Source organism: Lipophrys pholis, assembly GCF_963383615.2.
Source record: "Lipophrys pholis genome assembly, chromosome: 10".
NCBI lineage: Eukaryota > Metazoa > Chordata > Actinopteri > Blenniiformes > Blenniidae > Lipophrys > Lipophrys pholis.
The window spans coordinates 3,383,635-3,407,306 of NC_137640.1; the positions used below are offsets into that span (position 1 = coordinate 3,383,635).

The 23,672-nt window shown below is 44.4% G+C and overlaps 1 protein-coding gene across 1 annotated transcript in view; it reads right to left on the reverse strand.

Moving 5' to 3' along the window:
* Positions 1-23,672, reverse strand: part of tns3.2 (tensin 3, tandem duplicate 2) — a 53,357-nt gene that overhangs the window by 15,016 nt on the left and 14,669 nt on the right. Inside the window, exons 13-16 of the mRNA XM_080473613.1 lie at positions 19,711-20,607; positions 13,848-13,978; positions 12,458-12,566; positions 12,297-12,365 (exon numbers count right to left, since the gene is read on the reverse strand). Coding sequence (XP_080329739.1) covers positions 12,297-12,365; positions 12,458-12,566; positions 13,848-13,978; positions 19,711-20,607 — 1,206 coding nt within the window. The remainder of the gene's footprint in view (positions 1-12,296; positions 12,366-12,457; positions 12,567-13,847; positions 13,979-19,710; positions 20,608-23,672) is intronic.

Consider the following 23,672-nt stretch of genomic DNA (forward strand, 5'->3'; position numbering starts at 1 on the left):
GGTGTCGCATTGGTCTTCAGAAAAGAGACTCTCTGTCAATAATCATCGCCAAGAAACAAATCTCCATTTGAACCAACGCCACTGCACCGCCTAAGGAAGCAACTGCTAACTGTATTCAAGTATTAATATTCACTGACTTGCAAAAGATCCAACAAAGGAAGACTGTCTCAGTCATCATCCCCGCTGGTGAAGGTCCAGCCTACACACACACACACACACATGCTCAAACACAGCAATGCAGACACAGTAATGCTGGACAAACTCCCTGCTGACCGCAGGAATGTGAGTGCAAGTAACCCCCCCCCCCCCACACACACACACACACACAAACACACACACACACACATACACAACATGTTCCAGCTGTTTGCAGCGATCACAGGCAGCAGCTTCTTTGGAGGATTACGAGAAGATGGGGAACAAAGTAAAATAAAGTACACAACACCTGCTGCTAACCAAAGACCCTCCAGGCCTTTTCTTACCAAGTCAGTTTATAAATAGTTTTACTTACTCGTGAAAGTAATCTACAAGGCTTAAGCTCAGATTCAACAAATACCCCCTGATACTAGAGATTGATGGTAAGTATCATCTTGTTTGGCTGGTTTAAGGAGTAATTTCCTGTTTACACACCACTGACATAATAAAAATCTATTTATAGACTTTGTTTGGAATGAAGCCAGCAAGTAACAACTAGTGAAATGAGTACGCAGTGGTGAAACCGCTGGTCAATGTGAAGAAAAATAAAACTATTCCACTTATTTCACATGTGTTTAATGTTCACTGCCGTCAAATTCAAAATGAGTTCATATTTGTCCGTGAAACGGTGAAATGTCTTTTGGAATCGGGGTTGTAGTGGAAGATGCTCTATAATCTGGATATAAGTGCTTAATATAGATCATCTTCCTCCACTAACTGATGTAACTTCAGTGATTAGTTACGGTTCAGCGCAACGGAATATAAGCCAAATTTAAAAAGAAAAAGAAAGAAAGTTCGGAGTTACGTGATGCACCTGAATGCATCACCCCTGTATCGGTGCATGAAGCTGGTTGACCCGTAAAAATCCATAAATGAGCCGCGCGCCGTGTGAAAAAAGCTTATGGTCGGGAAATTACAATAACTTCCAGGTTTTAGAGCATCTTCCTCCACTAACTGAACTTGGACTGACGCCCACAGTGCTGACGGCTCAGCAACACTATATGAATACACCTAAAACAAGCAGAAATAAATAGGAGGGACAATTAAAGTGTTACTTTCACAATCAGATACTTTCAGTGACACCACTGCTAACACAGCATTGTCCACCTCACTACCAAGAGATTAATCACACACAAGTGAATTTATTGGAGAAAACTTCTAGTTTACACTTTGCTATATGCACTAACTGCATATAAATGCAGCAACTACAAACTGAGCAACTTTTCGCAGGAGGGTCAACCCTAACGCCGCGTAAACAAAAATGCCGACGTGAGAAAAGGCATTTCTTCTCCTTGGTACCACGAGACCCGACACCAGAATGTGATCGGCTGCTTCTCTAATGAAAATCCATCAATCTGCCTCCGTATTCAAAAGGCCGGAGCGTCTCAGCCGGGCGTTTCTCCGCAGGGAGGACAAGCCGGTAGGCGGTCGTCTGTAAATCAGTTTCCTACGTCCAGCGCACACAAAGACCTTTTTTTTTTTGTTTTTTTACTGCTGTCTGAAGTACTCTGATGATAACTGAAAGGCTTTATGAAGCGCTCTCAGACGCTCTGCTGTGGTTTTTCACGCACCAGACGGTTTTAAACAGTGACAATAACTCACTCCGTCCGACTGTCTGAGGCTCCTCCAGGCTGACGACGAGCACCAGTGTTCTTCTCCCGTGTGGGAAGTCTGCTGCACGAACGTCTCCGATATTTGATCATATTTTCAAGCCCAAGTCCAAATTCCTCAGACTGAACCCATCTGGAGAAGAGATCAGGGATTTCTCTCCTGCCGGTGGGTTCATGCATGTCGGCGGGTTTTAAGGAGACGCTGTGTAAAGTTTCGAACAGGAAGAGTTTTAGAGACGCTTATGGATGGATGACGCTAGTGTTTGTTCACATTAGATTTATTTGCTCTCACTTTACAATGTTGTGCTTGTGAGGCTCATCCAACCAAACACAAGCTACCGTAATACCGCAATTTCCAGACTCTTGAGTGAACCTGAATATAAGCCACACCCACAAAATGTATTTATTTATTTATATATTTATTTCTTTTTGGGACATAATAGGCGGCACTTGTCTATAAGCTTGTGTCCATTTTGTAACAGTGCACGAATTTCACCGCGGGATTGCTTATTGCAGTTTTTATTTAATTATTTTTTAAGAAAAAGAACAAGTTCTATACACATTTTCCGTGGTGGACAGGATAGAGAGAGAGATAATTAAGTCAAAAACACACAAACACAGAGGGATTTATCTCTGTTGATAAAGTATTTTACCGGTTATTTGCTGACTGAGATTCTGAGGAGGAAGATTTTCCTCTAAGGAGGACGATCGTTCAGCCAGCAGCTCAGAGTTACATGATGCACCTGAACGCATGAGGCTCATTAACCCGTAAAAATTAATAAATTATCCGCATTACTGTTTAAGTCGCAGGGTTCGTAGCAGGAGAAAAAAGTAGCGGCTTACAGTACGGAATATACGGTAACTAATCATAACGTCATCAATCGCCTTGAGGAAATTCCTTTTTTCCCGTGTTGTCTAATCCTACTTCTAGGGCGTCTTGGGAGGCCACATTGCAGCGCTCCGGGGAGCTGGTGGGGGTCAAAGGTCATGCCCAGGGCTCCACAGTGGTGACCCGTCCACTGTGGGATTCAAACTTGCAATCTTCTGATCCAAAGTCCATCTCTCTCCAACCTTGAGGCCGTGACGGCCCGAAGCATGGAAGCAACCCTTAAACAGGCCAACAAGCATGCAGAGCTCTCATTTCCACGCTCCTGTTTGTGTGTTATTCTTAATCGATCACCTGCAAAACATGAAGACCTGTGAGTGTGCAATTTGGTATCCTTCATACGGCCATCAGCGTAGACGATGGACAAATCGTACAAATTTCTCTTAGTCTGATTTGAGTTTTCATATTGAAAAAAGAAAAGCTATACTTCCATTAGCACTTCTTTGCTTCACTTAATTCTATCACCTTTTCTTTGATTCATCTTTAAGACCTTTTCATACACCGTCCTGCCGGTCTGCGGAAAAATTGTGTTACTTAAAACCACTAGTGAGAAAACTGGTTATCACGTGATGCACGGAGCAGGTCCAGATTATCAAGGTATTACTGTCTTCCTGAGAGCTGTTTGCTTGTTGGTAGTTTACCTCAGCTGGTTGTCACTGGCTCACACATTTCTTTCAAGAACCGCAACACGACATTATCACGGCTATGGGTAAAGACATCCTGACAAGGGAAGTTAATTAAACGTAGTGAACTTTCGCAAATATGCCTGAGATGAACGTTTAAAGTTACTCTACCAGAAATAAAAAGGTAAAAATATCCTTCCCATGCACAGGGACTGAAGCAACACACCGAAACCAGACCATCACCACTCATTTCCAACCTGCAGTTTCCCAAATCCATCACAACAAAGTCGATTTGTTTTCCAAACAAACCGGACTCTGTATTCTTATGTTTCTCTAACTGACGTTGTCTTTGGAAACCTGCTGCAAGGGTTTCTGGGATATCAAAGATGGCGTCGCGCCAGCTCACGCTAAAATATCAACATTTGACCAATTCAGCTCGAAACAAAAAAGCCAAATTTTGATTTTCGCAATTCAAAACAATGTTATGCGACACAGCACGCAAGATATTTAGCCAAAGTGACAAAGATGAACGGTTTACAAACACTTAAAAACACCACTGAATGGAAACTTTAACACCAGAATGTCACTGATGGAGCCTCAACACCAGCAGGAAGCAAAACACACAGAGACACTAACTCCTGCTGCCAGTCACCAAAACCTCCGCTGAAAGGAAAATATCTGCTTCAATGGATCTCATGACATTATAATAAACCCTGCATAGAGAGAACCAGGAGTCACACTTCAGATCTCAAACCCCAAATAGGCAATAATCATCAGTCACCATGAGACGTCCTGATAAAACGATTGTTGTGGTTCCGAGCGAAGGCATCAGTGATTTTGTTCAAAAAAATAATATTTTTTGCAAAAAGCGCTCCATGTTTAATTACTATTACTAAGTTACACAGTCACCAGGGAAAACGCGCTCGTGATAACAGGAAGTTGTAAGTTCAAAGGTGAATGCACGCGCTGCAGCGATTGGCTGAATCACATTACACTGCTTTTTAGTTAAAAAAAAAAAAAACATGTTTTATTGGTATATTTATTAATTAACCAGGCAACAAATCATAATCTTCACACATGAAAAAAATCTAAATAAACCACTTAAAAAAAAAAAAAATAATATTCTTGTGACTGTGACTGTGTGACTTGAGTCTGTTAATTTCATCACACTTTAATCTGGGATTATTTTGTCTGTACGTCACAGCTGAGTACTTCTTCGCCCACATTTACCGCTCACTCGTTCCATGTTGTGAGAGTAACTGAGTGTCTCGGTCAAAGTGGAGAAGAGAGTAAATATTTACTTTCACTTTCTTCTCCAGCTGCCGGTAATAAGATAGATGAGAACCATCAGCATCGCCGTGTTGGTGTTTGATATTTCTAAAGTTGGATATTTTGTGTTGTAAACATCACTTGAGGACGCTTCAATTAATACCTCTTATTGTAATACACATCCCGGGACATCTGATTGCATGTGAGCATCCTTTGCATTGTCGATTCCTCGCATCAGCAAAAGACATTAAACTGGAGCTCTTCATTCATGTCAGTGACCGTCGATGAGGCTGTTGGTTAATGTGTCGCCTGGTCTGCGCCCAGTTCCCAACACTTCCTGCAGTCTCACATGCTCGGTCATGGACTGTAGACTGCAGGTGTGCCGTAAGTCATGATGACATCAGTTTAGGTGCGGGACAATAGATGTTCTGGTAAATTTCAACAAGACACACCAGCTGTTGATTAATGCTCCGGGGAACAAAAAAAACCCAAACATGTTTCCTGCTCTGAACGGACCCTTTGTCAACAGTTTCCAGCCTGTCGCTGGATTTTCTGGAGACCTGTAGCATGTCTGTGCAGCGTCTCTGAACAAATCTCATCACTTACATTCCTGTTCAGGGACAATCTGGCTTTTCTTCAGACCCGCATGTGGCTGCAGACGTTTTACAACAAAGTCGTTTTCTGCAAGTGTTTCCGTTGTTGATGGATCGACCAGAGATGTTGGCCTGGAACAGGTAAGAAAACTGGGAAAAAAACAGATGCCTCCTCTTGATCTCTAAAACCTGAAGGAATTTCACGATAAATCCAGCGAACAATGTCTGGAAAGCAAACTGACACGGTGATGGTGGAACTGAAAGTCTTGGACCAAATGGAGAGTCCTTGTTAGGGTCTTTACCTTGTGTGTGATTTATATTTTATGTTGAACCTATAGAAATAAAGAACCAATCCAGAAAAATTCATTCGCTGGTATTCGAGATGAATAAGGAATAGGTGTCACATCGTGTTTTGCTTGTCACAGCTACAGTTCCACGAGGCAGCGAAATCCCCTCCTTGCAGCAGTGCTCGGACCAGTTTATAAAAAATCAAAACGTGTCGTAAAGAAAATGAAAACAATTGAGCAAACAGGCTGTGTCAGAGAAACAATGACAATCCACTGTGCAAGGCCACAATCAACTCAAGCATTTGGATATTGATCTATGGAGAACAATGGCTTCTGCCTCCAGAAGCCACATCCAGGCTTATGAGACATCATTTGTTGTTTTTGTCGAAGCCACTCGGACTATATAGACATTTTGTTTGATATTTGCTGCGTTGCTTCTAATAGTCAATGAGAAGGATTATTATTATTATTTTCTGTATTGTATTTATTTTTTTCTGTTTTATTTTTACAATGAAATAAATAAATAAAATGAACTAAACTAAGTATTTAGCTAAAGCTAACACTGAGTTCAGATGGAGAGACAGCAGCTCTGCATCAGTTCTCACTCATGGCAAAAATAATGAGCGGAATCTATTCACTAATAGCATAATTGTAGTCAGTTACCGGCACATCATCGGCAAAAGTCGTGTAACTGCAATAACATGTCGGCGAGAGCTCCTGCAAAGAGCTGAGACTTACTATGAAGCCCTTTAACTCTGAGGAGAGTCACATATTTGGCTCCTTATTCAATTATCGGGATGAAAACATCAAATTAAATCCGCTGTGATTATTCCAGATTCAACAAATGACTTCAGCTCTGACTGGAAGCAACAAAAATGTTAAATGACTTCAGAGGCGCAGAGGCAAACGCATAAAATTGGTCAAGTTGTGGCTGAGCTTATAAAGTACGACATCTCCGGGGGATGTGGGAGGTTTTTGCAGCTGAGCACCCCGACCAAAGAACTGGTTCAGTTCAACCCAGGTCAGCAGCGCAGAGTAAAAAAAAAAGGGGGGGAACACGGCCTCCGATCGGTTAACCGCCAATACATCAGCCTTTCATGACGGCGCGACCGAGGCCAGAATTGGCCTTTAAACAGGATGAGATCATGACGGCAGCAGTGGAACAAACCACCTCACCGGCCCACCAAGTGTGAGAGCTTCTACTCCAGAGTGTTCCTCCGTGCACCGAAGAAGAAGAAGAAGAAGAAGAAGAAGAAGAAGAAGAAAAAAGAGAGACAAAGAGGTTTCGAGGAGGAGAAGGAGGATGTTTGGAGAGGAGAGACATTCCTGAAGCTGTCGGTAAATACCAGCGGCCTGGAGGAGAGGGGACGGCGGGGAAGTGTCTGTGTGCATGTGTGCCCTCCTCAAACACTCCCAGCAGGACGGAGGGCGATAAACAAAGCAGACAGGCTCGATAACGTCGGCAGGAGCCGGAGAGAAACAACACAGCAACTCGTGGTGTTTGGATGGTTTCCTACAAAAGCCTAGCAGCACGTGTGTGCGTGTTCATACCGTACGTACCGAGAGACGCGGTCATGGCGATGGCGCTCTCGCGGGGGGTGTGTGGAGGGGGGGGGGGGGGGGGTTCTCCGTTTCCTCTGCCACCTGGCAAAAACTTCCCGGATCTCACCTTCCCGGTGAAAACTGTCCTTCTGAAGCCTCCCGCTCCTCCGCTCTTTCACTTCTCTCTGCTCGAATGCAATCTGAGCTCGACTCTCTGAGGTTTTTCTATTTTTTTTTTAAAAATTTCATCAGGGGTTGGATCGTTCCGCTGCCATGCCCCCGATTCCTTCAGTCCCCCAGATGGAAAAATAAGCTCCCCGTTTGTTGCTGGCTTGTTGTGACACCGCTCGACTTAGGGTTTGTATGGAGGGAGGGACAGAAAGAGAGAGAGAGAGAGAGAGAGAGAGAGAGAGAGTGAAAGAGAGAGAGGCAGGGAGGCAGGGAGGTAGAGAATGTCTCCCCTCCCCTCCCTCCCTCCTTCTTTCCTCTCACTGACCACTGAGCATTGTTCCTGTCGGCCCACAGCGAGAACTTTTCCCCCAATCAGAGTGGATTCCAGCGGGGTCGGAGGTCGCATGTGGCCTTTTATGGAGCACAGAGGAGAGAGGCGAGGAGGAGGTGGTGGTGTTGTGGGGGGGGGGGGGGGGGGGGGGGGGTTATCCTTTCTGTGGCCGCTCTGTCAGGGCATGTGCTCGTCCACTCGCACCATCTGCCTCACCACAGGGACGAAGGCATGCAGACACACGGACAGTGTCTCCTGCCATGTGTCTGGTCTGAGCGCGTGGTAAATTACACCGCAAAGCTTCTGATGAATTCGATTGTGTTGAGTTCAGTTTGTTGCTGGACGAACCCTTCGATTTTTCACTTCCTGAGTTCTGTGTTTACTTGGATGAGGTTCCTCTGGTTTCTTCCTTCAGTTTCAAAACACAAGTGTTTAAAAAGATCATATTACGCAAAATTCATTTTCTAAAAGTTTTCCAACAGTAATAATCGTCCCCATACCTGGACTGACGCCCCAGAAGTGAAGACAGTCTGTCCTCTCTCTCCCTGGCTTGTTTCAGGTTTTAAAAAGTGTGTTGCTCCGACCAGCCAATCAGAAATCAAACCCTATATAGTGTCATCGGGGGGTTTAGCCAATCCCAATCAAGGTAGGCCCTCCCTTTGACTCCTCCCACAATTAGGCAGCTCTGCTCTGGCACATGGCACCACAAGAGGAAGTACTTCCTCCTCTTCCCAAGATGGACATGTGTGGGCGGAGCCAGTCCAGCTCACACAGACACAGCAGATTCTGAATGCAGCTCCTATGATCCAATATTCAAATGGAGGAAAATCAAGGAAAAGCTGAATTTGGGCCAATTACCATTGAATACATATGCTTAAGGAAGTGATTCTGAACACTATTTAGATATGTTTTTGTATTCTATAAGCTGTTAATGATAACTTGTGCATTGTATTAAATTCGGCCTAAAAAGGATTGCTATTCTATGTGCCTGTCTCTTTAAAGGCAAGGCACAAAGATTACTATCCTCGATCACTATCCTTTTATTTAATTTTATATTTCTTCCCCCAGATTTTCAGCATAACTAGTCCCGCACCTTTGGGAGGACGTAAAAAAAGCACAACTAAAACGGAAAACTGTTTCCCCACAAATCACAAAAAACTGCAAAAGAAATTCCCAGTCAAAGCAGATGGGATTTTGATGAAAACGGGAGCAAGTATAGAAAAAACAAAGCGACATATGTAAAAGTAAATTGGAGAATAGTGTGCTGTGACTTATGTTAATGAATCGACAAGCTGTTTAGCCAAAAATCGCAAAATAAAAACTATGAAAAATTTGCCAGTCATATCTGAAAGTGGAGAAAACCTGGTAATGGTGTGCTGTGACTTTTCTTAATGAAACTTTCTGCAAGAATCACAACAAACTGTGCAAAACTGGCCAGTCAAAGCAGATGGGATTTTAGTGTGAAACATAAAATCGAGGGGTTACAAGTCAACAGTTAGCGGCAGGAACACGCAAAATGTTATCTCGTTGTGGATGTTTTCTAGTTGAGGATGTTATTTGGCAGAATGTACTTTTTTTAAATTGAAGTTTGGATCAGGAACTCCACAAACTGGCTAAACCGGTGGGAGAAAGAAAATCATTCAGCCACTGCATTTAGTGTTTCAAGGATGTAAAGGCTGACAGCAGTTTTCCCACAATGTCTAATTGAATAAAATCAGTTAATAAAGTGAGCAGAAGTGATCCACTTCTCATTGTTCAGTCTTCAGAAATCACTCGGTGAAACCCCTCTGACCCTCCAGCCCACCGTCGTCCTGCACCAACAACAAACACACCCTCACTGCCCCCTCGCTGACTCTCCTGCAGACTTTCTCTTGACCTTTGACCCCTGAGGTTTAGATAGTCAAGTGCCTGTCTGAGCGAAGCCGTGCGCCCCGGCCCGTCACCGCCGCAGCATTCCTCTGGATCAGACCTGCTTCCGCCTGCAGGGAGCTTCTGTATACATCTCAGTTTATTTTCATTTTGGTCACAAAGGAAATGTTGTTACGCAACGAGCGATTCGCTGTCACGAGGAAATGAAAGTACACAAGGCGAGAGTTCACCTCTGGGTTGATGCTATGGTTGATTTGTTGAGTCTAAACTGTGAGAAACACGTTGAAATCCAGTGAAAACCTTGAATTCACAAATGCTCTCGCTCTCTTTTAAAAAAAAAAAGAAAAAATGACTTTATTGCCATTTAGAATCAATCAAGTCATTTGAAAACTATACAGAGTCACAGTGGCGCCACCTTCCAAAGACAGGATGGTATCTGAAACATCACGATGCCCAACAGTGATTCATCATGTGATTCATCCGTATGACGCCAACTTTGGTGATTTTTTATTTGTTTGGGGGGGGGGGGGGGGGGGTTGTGATTTTATAAGTCAGACGCAGCAGGAATGACTCAAACAGCTTTAGGAAGTTTATTTTACCATGATTCCTCCAATATAAGTGCTGTAGGAACATGCATCTCGATAAAACACAAAGGAATTAATAGATGACGCTGCACTGATAAACCGGGGACAAAAGCTCAACCACCAGAGCATCCGTTCTCGTTCATGGTAAAGCCACGACCACTGAAGATATCGTGAAGGAAAATGACAACAACAAGCTCGGAGTTTATAATTCACCCAATTACTCCATAAACAAAGTCTCATCCAAAGCGGCTTCATTTTCCTTCTGCACCGACGACACATGAAAATCAAGACTTGAAGCCAGATTGTGCCAAGGTCCTGTATGAAGCTTGTTTATTCACATGTTCACGTAGATAAGACTGCACTTTAGTGATAAACTATATAATTTATTCAGGTGTGATCACAAGCACAAACTAACGACAAGGTATCAAATCTGCGTTTTGGTTCGAACTCGCAGGAACGTGGGAAACAGGAAGCTTTGTCCGTCTTCTGACCCCCAAAAATGGCAACCAGGGAAAACATGTTTACTGTCCTTTGTTAATTCTTCTGTTCATCCAGCAGCACACACACACACACACACACACACACACACACACACACACACACACACACACACACACACACACACACACACACACACACACACACACACACACACACACTATCAGGTGTTTTTCTGTGATAATCACTCTTTCGCCGGCTCCCTCTGAGTTTACAGTAAACAGCAGGACTCAGCACGCCGTCTGTAGTTCAGAAAGGCCACAGTAAATACTACTTCGGCTCCTCAGCGAGCGGCAGGATCGTGCAGTAATGTTTAGGACATAATACTTCTCATCACATCATGCGCCATAAATTCGAAATCCAACAAACCTGAGAAAATAAACAATACGTTTTGATGTTTTGTTCCCCCATGGCATTGGTATATGAATACTACCTCGATGATAGAGTATTCATTCCATATAACATCCAAATGATAGAGCATCTTCCTCCTAACTAATGTAATTTAGGATTAACTTCATGAGTGAATCAGTCATTGGACCCTGTAATGTGCTGACAGCGGCGTTAATGCATTACAGCAAAACTACAACAAACACAACCATGTGCACAATATCAGAGCAGAACACCCTGAGGAGGAACATTGAAAACAAATATTTATATTTCACTGCAGGCAACTCGTAGTCTGCGGGCCACATGAAGCGGCCATTATTTATTTGTTTTTACTTTATATTTCACCTTTATTTTCCCAGGAAAGCCTCACTGAGATTAAAAATCTCCTTTTCAGACATGTCCTGGCCAAGACAGGCACACTAACATAAAACATATAAGAAAAATGTCAATACATGCAAATTTGCTAAAAAAAGAAAAAAAAATGCACACAAAAACACACACAAATTTAAATTAAGATATGAGCTGCAGCCGCTGAGAGACGCTACATTCATATCTCCTCAAACAGGATGTCCCAAAAACAAAAAAACACCAACAAAAAGAAAAAGAAAAGACCCTCCCATCTCCTTTAGGTCCCCTCCCCGAACAGGACGCGAGTGGACATCCTGCCGGCGGCGGTCCCTTCCTCTGTGGCTGCCGACTATTATTATCCCCGCGTCCAGCATCAGCTGTCCTGACAGGACATCCAAACCTCACTGTTTAAAGAGATTCCATGACAAAGCTGAGCGGTGAAGCTGCCAACGACGGGGGAATATGGAGGACTGAATGTGCCAAAATTAAATAAATACATACACCATTAAATAATTAATTAAATGTGTCATTAATTTACTAAAATTGGAATTAAATATATAAATGCGTCATTAGATGTGTCATTAATTAATTCAAATACCAATTTATTTTATGTATTAAAAAAAACATATATAATTATTTCACTATTTAATTAATCATTTCATGGTCTAAATGTGCCAAAATTAGATAAATAAATATACCATTAAATAATTAAATGCCTCATTAAAAGTGTCATTGTTTCATTAAAATATGAATTAATTTTATGTAAAAAAACACATTATCTCGTGGTCCAGTCTTCAATGACACATTTAATCCATCAAATGACACATTTGTATATTTAATTCTAATTTGAATAAGTTAATGACACATTTAATTAATGGTGTATTTCTTTATTTAATTTTTGGCACGTTCAGTCCTCCATAGAGGAAGACCACCAGAACAACAAGAGGCCCTGCCCACGTCTGCAGCCAATGGCAGCCAAGTGTTTTGGAAGACATTCCAGCCAACCCCTGAGCCCTGTCCTCAAGCACTGTGAACACACACACACACACACACACACACACACACACACACACACACACACACACACACTAGGTGCAGTGTACCTTGAGTCCAGTCATGGTGATCCAACTGCCTTCCCGTCCTGAGCTGCGAAAACTCGGAGAAACTTTTCACTGTGAAGAAAAAGCAATAGATGAGACTCACACTCGCAGACACACACACACACTCGAGAGCGCCGGCGCTAAAATCTGACCCGACGTCTCACCGTAGGGCGTTGGGGGCGACACCGGGAAGGCCGGAGTAGCCGGGACGATGTCGGGGGTGTCCGTCTGCCCCCGGAAGTCCACACTGGTGGTTTTGTAGAGATACCCAAGCTTGAGAAACAAAACAACAACAACAAAAAAACACACAACAGCAGGAGAGAGGTGAGAGGTTGTTTTTTTTTACAGGGCTACAAGGTAACAAGCCCACACACACCAGCAGACATCAGTCTTGTGATCTGTATGTGGCTGCGGCCTGTGTTTGGTGTAAACAGTTGGGCCATTCATGCCAGCCAGCCTCACAGCGAGAGCACGACGCTCCAGACTTTCAGAGAAATATCGACAGAGACACAAATAACCTCACTGTAATCAAAAATAAATACGGCTTACTGTATTTCTTTCAATGCACATGATCAAAGGTTATATTAAACTATAGGATCACATGAAGGATTTCTGCTGTTTGCACCATTTTTAAAGTCTATATTATGCATTTTGAACCTATTTGATGACCTAAAGTTGTTGACTTTTTCTCACACACGCTGATATCGAACGCCCGTCTCCGTGGAAACAGGGAGAAACGCAACCTTTCAAGAACACTACGACTCCATCTCTGCAGAGACGTGTCTTATTGATTAGCTCCAAATTCCTGGTGGGTTTACCTTGAGGGATCTCTGGACAAGTTGTCGTATTTAGACTCCGTTTATGATTCATGACTGCAGAATGTTTGGTAACTTTGCCAATGCTATCTAGTAACATCATGTGAGATATTGATCCTGTGAATGAGCTAATGATACGCCAGCCTCATGTTCTATTTACTAATATTGAATTACTTGATATTAGTGACTGTGATTGCTTGGCTAGTTTGGTAGATAACAAATGATAAGTGATAAATGCTACGTTTACAACAGTTCTGGTCTGTGGGTTTATTCAATGTGTTATCATATGTAATTGTACTGAATTCTTTATTGATGATATTCAAGCTTTGTAACTTATTACTTCTTGGTAAATGTGCATTTGATTACCCACGCTACTTTTGTCCTGTTGGAATACACAAAATTTACTTTGGAAATCTTCTTATGCAAGTTCATAATGGGTTTAGTTCAGCTCTAGAGTTATGGGTAAATATCCATGTATTTAACAATATTGTCTCTGCAAGTGACATTTTCGCCCTTTACCCAATTAAATTGGTTGTTTTAGCCAATGTTAAATAACTCTGCTGGTGATATTTTAGTTTTCTTAGTAGCAATACCCTTGGAGTTTATATCTTTTCTGCTACTTTACTGTGTATGTCTTCTCAGCTCTGTCTCGTGTCAGTTTGAGTCAGATTTGATGTCGCCATGCTGTTTGCTGCCTTGTACAGGTGAGTTGTCATGATTCCTCGGAGATTACATTTACCTGAGGGGATGAGAAGGACGGACTGCAGTCGACAGAGCCACTGAAGCTCTGAGCTCCGCCTCCGGTCCATCCTGGGCTGTGCAGAGCGGCGTAGTCCGTCACGTCGCTGACCTGCCTCTGCTGCTTCCACCCTGATGGGGAGGAGAGCGAGACAATAAAGAGGGGGGGTGAGGGTGGTGGGAGTGAGAACGGAGACACGGGCGGAATATAATCTGAGCCGTCATCAACCGGCGAGTCAAAAGGGGTTGACGCCGGGCAGAGCTCGGCGTGTTTGTCTCCCACAAAAGTGTCTATCAGCGCGGTTATCGGCGGAGCGGCGCTGCTATCATCAGCCTGTGTGACTAAACAGGACTTCGCCTCCACCAGATGGTGGAACATCCAGACGGAAAAACATCTGCTGGAACCATCGGTCGTTCTCTCGTCTCGGACGTCAGCAGATCGCCGCCCGCTGAGCTGGACGTTACCCTCCCAACGTCCGCTCAGCAAGACAAATATCTGGTACGTGAGTGAGGAGTCGAATCAAGCAGAATACATAACGCAAGCTTGCTGACGAGACACTTATTGGACATGTACAATAAAAAGGGACAGGAACAATTGGGAAATCTGTTCACATTGAAAGTTTAGCGTTTTCGCTTAAAGGGGGGTCATAATATCCAGCTTTTCAACACGTTCACATGGGTCTCCTTGGTCCGAAAACTTTGTATTCATAGTTTATTTTGCCCCAAATCCAGCTGTTCCTTGATTTTCATCCATTAGAATATTGGATCATATGAGCTGCATTGACAGTCTGCTGGGAGCCAAGGAGAGAGGACAGACTTTCCTCACTTCTTGGGCGTCATTCCAACGTATGAAGACACATTTAACTGTGGGAAAGACATTACAAAGGGAATTTTCCATAATATGACCCATTTCAAAACATTGTTGTGTAAACGGGACCTTAGTCGAGGGGCCACAGTGGGCAAAACTATTACAAAAAAACAAAAAAACAATTTAAGTAACTTGTAAATAAAAATAACTCTAAATATTTATATTTTTCCTGAAGCCTCTTGGTAAGAAAAAATACAGTAAGAAAGTCCCGAAATCATGTAATTTATTTATACATGCTATTTCGTCTTTGCCGTTTGTTGCATCTCCCCCCCAAAAAAGACTTGACTCTGTGCTTCATTTGGCAAATCTGATAAAAGATGTTATCTTTGTTCAATGTCTCGGCTCTTACTCGTCTGTTATGTCTACTACCGCTCCTAAACAGCGTGATTCTCAGTTATTCCTATTGAGAAAAATAACATAGTAATTTTACTCATCTGTCTGGAGGGCATGTTTCAGCCTGCGAGCCGGATGTTGAGCGCCACAGTTCAAGAAACCAGAGCACACCTTAGAGACTGCCCACCGCTTTTTGTTTGAAGATTTGGCTCGCAGGTGAGAATGAGTCAACGATCGTCGGCTTCACCGTCATGATTCGGCGATTCAGAGGTGAAGCTTTGAGCCATTTACACAAAATTTCCAGTGAAAACGCGTTTTGAAAGCGAAACGGCAGAAAATTATATAGTTTTCACGTTGGGCCACTAGTGGGTGCTGCTGTTTGTTTTTGCAGTGAAACGACAAAACAAAAGTTTCACGTTTTCACATGCTGTGTTTGATTAGTGGGGACTTTAAAAGGTTGAAAATAGCTCGAGTAACTGGTTTAAGACATATTACCAACCAAACTACTCATCGACTTAATAAACATGCGTTGGCAGCATGTGGCCCTGACAAGCACAAAATGAAAACATACAAATACCACATTGTTGGCTATATTGGAGGAACATATTCAAGAGTTACGCCGAATAAATCAGAATTTGACGATTAGAAAAAATACCAAAAATACGAAATCTGGGAGCTGATCAGTCACAAGTACAAAGTTTGAGGTACAACACAGACAACATTTTAGAATAAAGACACCAAATAAAAGCCACTGGGGGTCAGTTTAGGAAATAAGTCTCACCACAATAAGAGCTGCGTCTCCGCTGAAGGTTGAGTCGATTTACACCGCCTTGTCAAACAAGTTAAAATGAACGACTCAACGACTTAGGCCCCGTTTACATAGTGGTTCAAGTGAAATCTGTATCAGAAAGAGTTTATTGCCAGGTACTATAAAAGAATTTCCGGTGTGAAGTACAAAGCACAAAACAAATATAAACCGAAAATCAGAAAGTACAAGGGTCAGGACAAAGGCAGTAATCTAGTTAAATTAAATATGCGTAATATTAAATCAAACATTGAATTTAAAAAATGTGGAAAACATTGTTTTTGTGTTTTTGTGTTTTTGTTTCAGAAAAGTTTTGCGTTTACACGGCAACGTTCTGACGACGACGTCAGTTTACAAAGAAAATGCAGAAACACTGAGTTTTCATGTTGGGCCACTAGTTGGTGCTGTTGGTTGTTTTGTAATCAAACCACACACACACAAACACACACACGCATGCAGCAAAGAACAATACATTATAAACATTAAAAATTGGAGTTCTCGGACATTTATATGGACAGACAACCAAGTTGGATTATTATTACAGTGAAAGTTTTCACATTTCAATTATATTTGAAAGCACTGTCATGATAGCGGGCCCCCAAAGTCCGGATCAGTTCAAAACAGGAAAAGAAAAGTCAATAGTTTTGGGGGAAAAAAAGTTGCCAGGTAGATTTATAGTCAAGTACAGTCATGTGAAGAGTAAACATAGATCATTTATTTTGTATAACTATATTTTCATGAGCTATAATTTAATCATTTATTATCATCAAAAGGTGGATATATTTTCAGAGTTTGTATATCGAGATAATGGGTCTGTATGTGATTGCACAAAATGTATGAAATGCTACATGCCTGTAATGAATGAATTTTTAAAAAAAAGGAATATGAATGTAGTAACATAAAGCACAGATAGGTATAGACAGATATTTAAGCTCTCTCTCTCTCTCTCTCTCTCTCTCTCTCTCTCTCTCTCTCTCTCTCTCTCTCAGAAACACTGTGAGCTCAGTTTCCACTGTGAGGATCTGTCACAGGAAAACAGAGCTGAAGTGAACCAAGTGACACTAATCCGGTAACTGTCCCCCACCAGCAGGTCGTCTCGGGGGCCTCGGCTGAGCGTTGTACAGCGTCAAGTATCACTTCATGTCTGCTGTGTTTGTGAGCATGGTGTGGGGGGGGGGGGGGGGGTATTCTCATCTGGAGGAGATGATGAGAGGGCGACGGAGGAGAGCAAAGTGCTGTGCCAGAACTTCAAAAGCATTCCCCATCGCTTACGAGTTCCTGCCCAGTGGAAAACGCGCTCGCAGTCGCGGAGCAGAGCGAAAGCATTACTGGTTGACATGTGGCCACGGGGGAAATATCAACCTCGGGTCGCCCGACACACTCGCTGACCCTCATTCACGCAAACACACCAACTCATTTCCTCAAGACCCTCCAAGGGATTTGCATCGGCCTGACGGTGCAAAGTCAGCACCTCTTCGTCAGCGGTAATTATAACGGGGGACTCAGATACGATCCGGGGGGGGGGGGGGGGGGGGGGGGGGGGGGATGTCATAACCGTCCTCGTTCCCAATGAGCCGTCGTCGGGCCACCAGGAGGTCAGCTTTGATGCACCAGCTGCTCCTGGCAGCACCTACAACCTATGACCTCACTCACAAAATGAATCAGGGAGCGGGTTGTCACTGTCTTCCTTCAGGCGCTGTCCCAGTGGAGAGGAGAGGGTTTAAATCCATCACAAGAAGAGGGAGGTCGAGAAGAGCCGTTGAAATGTTCACGGTCAAGATGGTAAAGGCGGCGTGGTGTCAAGTCAGGACGTTCAGGGCGAGTTCCGGTCCGGAGAGGCATTTTAAAACGGTGCACAAAAATATGAGCGTTTCCAGCCACACCAGGAAGGAAATACTTGTCAGTCTTGACATTGTGGAGCAGAATACTGGAATTGGATAATTTCTTAATATCAAAGACAATAAAAATAAAATGTATGTTTAAGAAGTGGTTAGAAATTGATAAGAAATGGCTTAAAAACTAAAAACTAAATTTATAGCATTCCGCGGTGCCGTCGGATCGGTCATTTGTAATGAGTACATTGGGATAATAAGTGTTTATGTAACAAATAAATATAGATCCTTTGATTTAACTTTAGAAGTGCAATTTATTGAACAAGAAGAAAATCTGTACACGTTGTGTATTTAAGATCAGATCATCGTATACAGATGTATTTCACTTTTAGGACTTAAATTATCAAGCACTCTTATTATTTTTGGCAGAGCCTTTGTTTGTGGTTTTAAATGGAAACAGGGTAAGGCTCCTTTCTCTATCGTCCTTCCTACCAAAACCAGGATTTATTTTTAGCTCGAGAAATACTTGCTCTTTAAAACCAAATAAACGCTCATAATCTCCGTTAATAGGCTGGTAACACCAACAGGACAGAAGAACAACAGGAGTAGTACTTTGTAAGTGAAACACAGTTATAATCACCTAACTTTTTGTTTTTGATTGATGCTGTGGTAGGTGAGGAACAGTTGTGCTCATGTGATTTTTCTTCCACCTCTGCATATTTCCATTCAAACTCAGTCCGGTCATGTAAACACCTCATTGTGCATGAGAGACTTTGGGCCTGATTTTACCCTGCGTACAGAGCAGGAACATCCACTACCTGTTTAATCGAATGCTTCCACCCTTTCAGCAAACACAGTGCTCATGCACACACACACACACACACACACACACACACACACACACACACACACACACACACACACACACACACACACACACACACACACACACAAACATACTTCCACACACACACGCCTGTATGCCTCTCAGGTGGAGATCTCCACAATCACACGGCACTTCGGTCCCGCAGTCCGGGTCATCAGTGGTTCTCTGTTCGTGAGCAAGCTCCAGCGTGTTGGCACAGGTGTGATTTCATAACTGTGGCCAAGTCTTGGTTTTCCAAAGTAAAAGGTCAGTTTACCTAAGACGTGCAATTTTAGGCCCCGCCCACACGAGCCAAAAACGATCTTTTTTCTCCCCGAGGTTCTAAAAAAACAATTGTAACAGTTTTCATGATACTCTGCACACTTTGGGGATGACAATGATAACGGGTGTATCCGCAAAACTTTCCTCACTTTCGGGGGGGCTGCTTACACAACAGCGGTGTTGTGATCCACTGCATCCATGCCTTTTTTCAACCCCCCCCCCCCGAGACTCTCCCCTGAGAGCATCCGATGCTTCATCAGTCAATACGAATGTCGAGTTCTCTCGATTTTGTTCACATTTATAGCATATTGTTCTTTGCACATACACACCATGTGGTTTCATTTCAATAACAAGTGACAGCGCCCTCCCCTGGCCCGGCATACTAACTGCATGGTTGTCAGTATGTCTGCTGCTGCAGCGTAAACACAACACTTTTCTTTAACAGATTAGGTGTTGTCACGTGAAACGTTGTCGTGGAAACGGGGCCTAAATCTCCCACTGCTCAGGATTGAATAAGATAATTAGAAGATGGCACATTTGGATGATCAATCTTGTGTATCACCAGGCCTTTCACTTTACAGGAAGCCAATACTACGATTCTACCATGAAACACCTACAAGAAAACATGATGACTTTCTCATTTACTCTCCCACCGATTGCGACAATACCAATCTTATAGCGATTGTCCTTATCATAGGGTATGAAGATGAACTAGGACTCCTCGATGTAACGGAATGACGCACACAATCAGAGTTTGCAATGACATGAAGAGACAAAATAAATGAAGGTCTGTCTGAAGTAGGAAGCCCCAAAAACATGATGCCTTTGGACTGCAGCTGTCTGACCATCTTCCACAGAGAGAAAGTAAACTGGTCTTACCAGAGAGGTGTGTGTCTCCTTTGTGGCTGAGGCCGTTGGTGTGCAGGGAGGCGGAGCGAGATGAGGGGGAACAGCGGGTAGGAACCGGAACGAAGGTGGGGTCTAAATCCAGAATCAGCTGGTTGAGCTGCTCTATGGACTCGTCAATGTCTGTGGCCAGTGACGCCATTTCGTCGTCTTGACAAGCCGCAGTCTGCGCTGGGTCGGTGGGTAGTGGCCCGTCGTGCGTGACGTCTGTGCCGTCGAGGACCAGCCCCCTCTGCACGGCGTCTCTGCTGCTGAGGCCGCGGGATGGCGTGTCCGGAGAGACCAGAGGCGGCGGTCGCTTCAGGTTATCAATGTGGACGTCCTCGATCTGCTGCTGCTGCTGCACCCAGGCGTGAGTGGAATACTGGGTCCGAGCAGCAATGTGAGTTTCAGATGAGTCAGAGCAAACGCTGCTCGAGCTCGGCATCTCTAACCCGAGTGCCGCCACATTGTGCTCCTCCTCCTCGTCATCCTCCAGTATATCAGTCTCCCTCTCGCTAGAAGAAGCCTCCCCGTTGATGGTGTGTCCCAGTCCGGACTCGTCCCCAGCTATGTCCTCCTGCCCCATTCCGCCACGCACAGCCAGCTCCGTCATGACCTCAAGGAGAGGCTGGATAATCGGAAAGTTTGGCCCTGAGACCAGCCGCCCTGCCTGGCTGCTTTGGTCCTGGCTGACCCCTCTCCTCTGCTTGGCTGCGGTCAGCCCCTGTGAGGCCACAGACAGGCCCGAGTCGCTGCTGGCCGACGGCGTCCGGTCACTGCGGCTGAGGCTGCCAGCAGGCAGAGCAAACAAAGACCCTTCCTCACTGCTCTTCTTCTTCACTTCAGCAAACAGGCTGCCATGTCCAGGCTCCTGGATGTGGGGCAAATCTGCGAGGAGACAAAACAAGGAGTATCAGATTTACATGTTCACATGTTGTCATTCGTTAAGAGTTAATTGTATTCGGGGGCGTGGCAGTCGGCACAAGATAAACGTGTGGCTTCAGGTTAATTGTATTCGGGGGCGTGGCAGTCGGCACAAGATAAACGTGTGGCTTCAGGTTGGGTTCTTTCTGTTTGGAGTTTGCATGTTCTTCCCTCAGGCTGCATGGATTCTCTCCTGGTAATCCAACCTCCTACATTGGAAGACCTATTTTGACACTCAACTCCTGACTCCAAACAGGCTGCCGGATAGTGTGTGTGTGTGTGTGTGTGTGTGTGTGTGTGTGTGTGTGTGTGTGTGTGTGTGTGTGTGTGTGTGTGTGTGTGTGTGTGTGTGTGTGTGTGTGTGTGTGTGTATTTGTGAGACTACTTTCGCCTGAGCTATCAAAAATACACATTTTTAACCTGGGATTTAATCGCTTGTTCGTAATTTTCACCGCGCGAATCAGAAGCAGACGCAGAAAGAAAAAGTTGGAAAATTTCTGGCGGGCAGACGTGGAGTAGTGAGGAAGAAGTAGCGAGGAAGACTCTCATTGATATCTGGTCTGAAGACTTTATATCACGGTTGTTTGTGGCTACCCGTTAGCCACGAGCTAACTAGCCTAGCCACCACGGAGTAAAGCGAGGGATTTCCTGTTTCGGTCCGGACCAATCAATGAGCTGTGTTTCTTCTTTACTTCCTCTCTGGTCAGTGTTTGTTTCAGGCAACAGCGCCCCCAAACCAGCAGCCGGTGTAACTGTGTGACATTTTGACGGTTCGATCCGGTCTCAAAATTGAATGTGAAAGCCATCGAACCGAATGAAGGGGTGAACCCCCCCAGTCACCGGACTATCCCAATTTGAAAGGCTCCTGATTTCATTAATGAATGTTGATGTTTGAAGTATGTTTTTAGAATGACCACAGTAAGTCATCACAAACTACAACATGGACTCGGCTGGATTTCATACTGGGAACTGAACCCGGGTTCCCCACACGGTGACGTAACCCGACGCACCAGCAGAGGAGAAGCAGGTTATTTCAAAGCATATCTGAGTACATATGGTGAACAGACCAAGCTCTGGAGCAACGCAGTCGCAGCGTCGGTCTGACCAACTCCTTGACTGAAAGCGGATAACATGTGAGTCAATACCTGCTACTGATTCCTGACTCCAGACACACTCCAGGTAGATAACACAGAGCGCCTTTGTGTGTGTCTGTGTGTGTGTCATGCAAAGGACGCGTCTGTCACTGACCTGAGCGCGATCACACTGTTTTCACAACAGGAAAACACGTTTCAGCGGGAACAAATCAGGTCCTGACCTCTTTCTGGGATTTTCAAGTTGTTGGAAAAAAAATCAAGTGAAATCACTGAGAAGAATCTGACAATAAAGTCACGGAAAGGAGCAACTCGGGCTGAGATAAGAAGCCTTCCCCTGTACAGTGAGCACAGAAAGCGCATACCAGAGCTGAATGGGTCCGGAAAGGCAGTAAAAGTCAAATTCCAGACATGCATTGGGGGAAATCTCACAGCTGGTCTAGTAGCTCTCTCACACAGAGACGCACACAAACTCTGGGAAACACGAGGCGGCTTACTTTCTAGCAGCAACCGACTCTCCCGGGATGGGGAAAGCTTCGCTGCAGAGTCCTCCCTCCCGGCGTGAAGTGGAAGAGGAAAAGGAGGAAGAGATGGCGAGCGGGAGAGGAAGGGCAGAGTGAAGAGGATGAGAGTGAGAGCGTACACTCCCGTTGCCTCTCAAGCTGCCGCAGGAAGACAAGCAAAGAACATTCTTTCTCTTAAGGTGCTAAACAGCCCTCTGGTGCCCCCCCCCCCCCCCCCCCCCCCCCTCGCTCTCCTTCCCCTCTCTCTCGTGTCACTCCTCCGTCCCTACAATCTCCGCCTTCACCGCAAAATTAGTCTTTGCTTTGCCCCCCCCACCCAACCCAACCCCCGCCGCCCCCCCTGCATCCTGTCCCGGCTGACACAGGTAGAGAGAGTGTGCTCATGCATTCCCAAGCTGACGTTGAGCAGTGGATCATTCACCAGCGAGCGTATCCACAGGTGAAGAGTGCTGCACAATGTACTATCAAGTGGAAAAAGAAAGCACAAGGACCTCGAGCCCAATATGGAGAGGGGAATGTAAACATGGAGGCGGGAACTCTGGCAGAGAAAAGGGGGGGCAACTTGAACCTGAGCTCGGCGGCGCTGAAGAAGAAGGTGAAGAAGAACCAACCGTGGATCAAAACATTTACGTTTTGAATACAAAGAAAATATTTGTTACAAATCTTTTTTAATTACTTCTATTCAAACATGTTTTTCTTCTTTCTTTCTCCTTTATCTAACTCTATTTTCTTGAAAAACTTTTTTTGCATTCCTGTTTTGTTTTTGTTTTTGTTTTATTCTGTTTTATAAAACTTTTGGGATACATCGACACCTATACCGGTACCGTGTCCGACACTGCACAGAGTACTCGCTCCCTGATGAGTACTACATGACGTCACGCGGCAGAAACAAAGTCAGCAGGTACACAAGAGAAGACGAGCGATGTTCGTGGTTTGGAGATGCTTCAATATTAACGAGAATGACTAACTATAGATTATGTTCTGACAAAATACTAGGAGGAGGAACTTCCCCCCCCCCATCCCACACACCATTATGCTGCAGAGCATGTGTGTGTGCTGGCGGTTAACCAGCATGTGTGTTTGCATTCATGTGAGTACACACGTGTGTTTACGTGCCACTTTTGCAACCGGCAAACGATCCATCCTGATTACACGGCTCGCCCCGGGGTGGATTTAGCAACGGCATAAAACAGCTGGAACTCCAACCTCAAGTGTCGGCTTCAGCTGTCTGCGAATGTGCAGTTTGTCCGAGTTCCACTCTCTGAGAGGAAACAGCCGCCTACAAATGCGCAGCTCTCGGTGGAGGGATGATCGTCGTCACACCCATTTCCGGGGAAGGAGGCCTTCGTGACCACGACAGTTGTAAACTGTCACATCGGCGACCAAAGCAATTTACCCACAAGTGTGAGAGTCC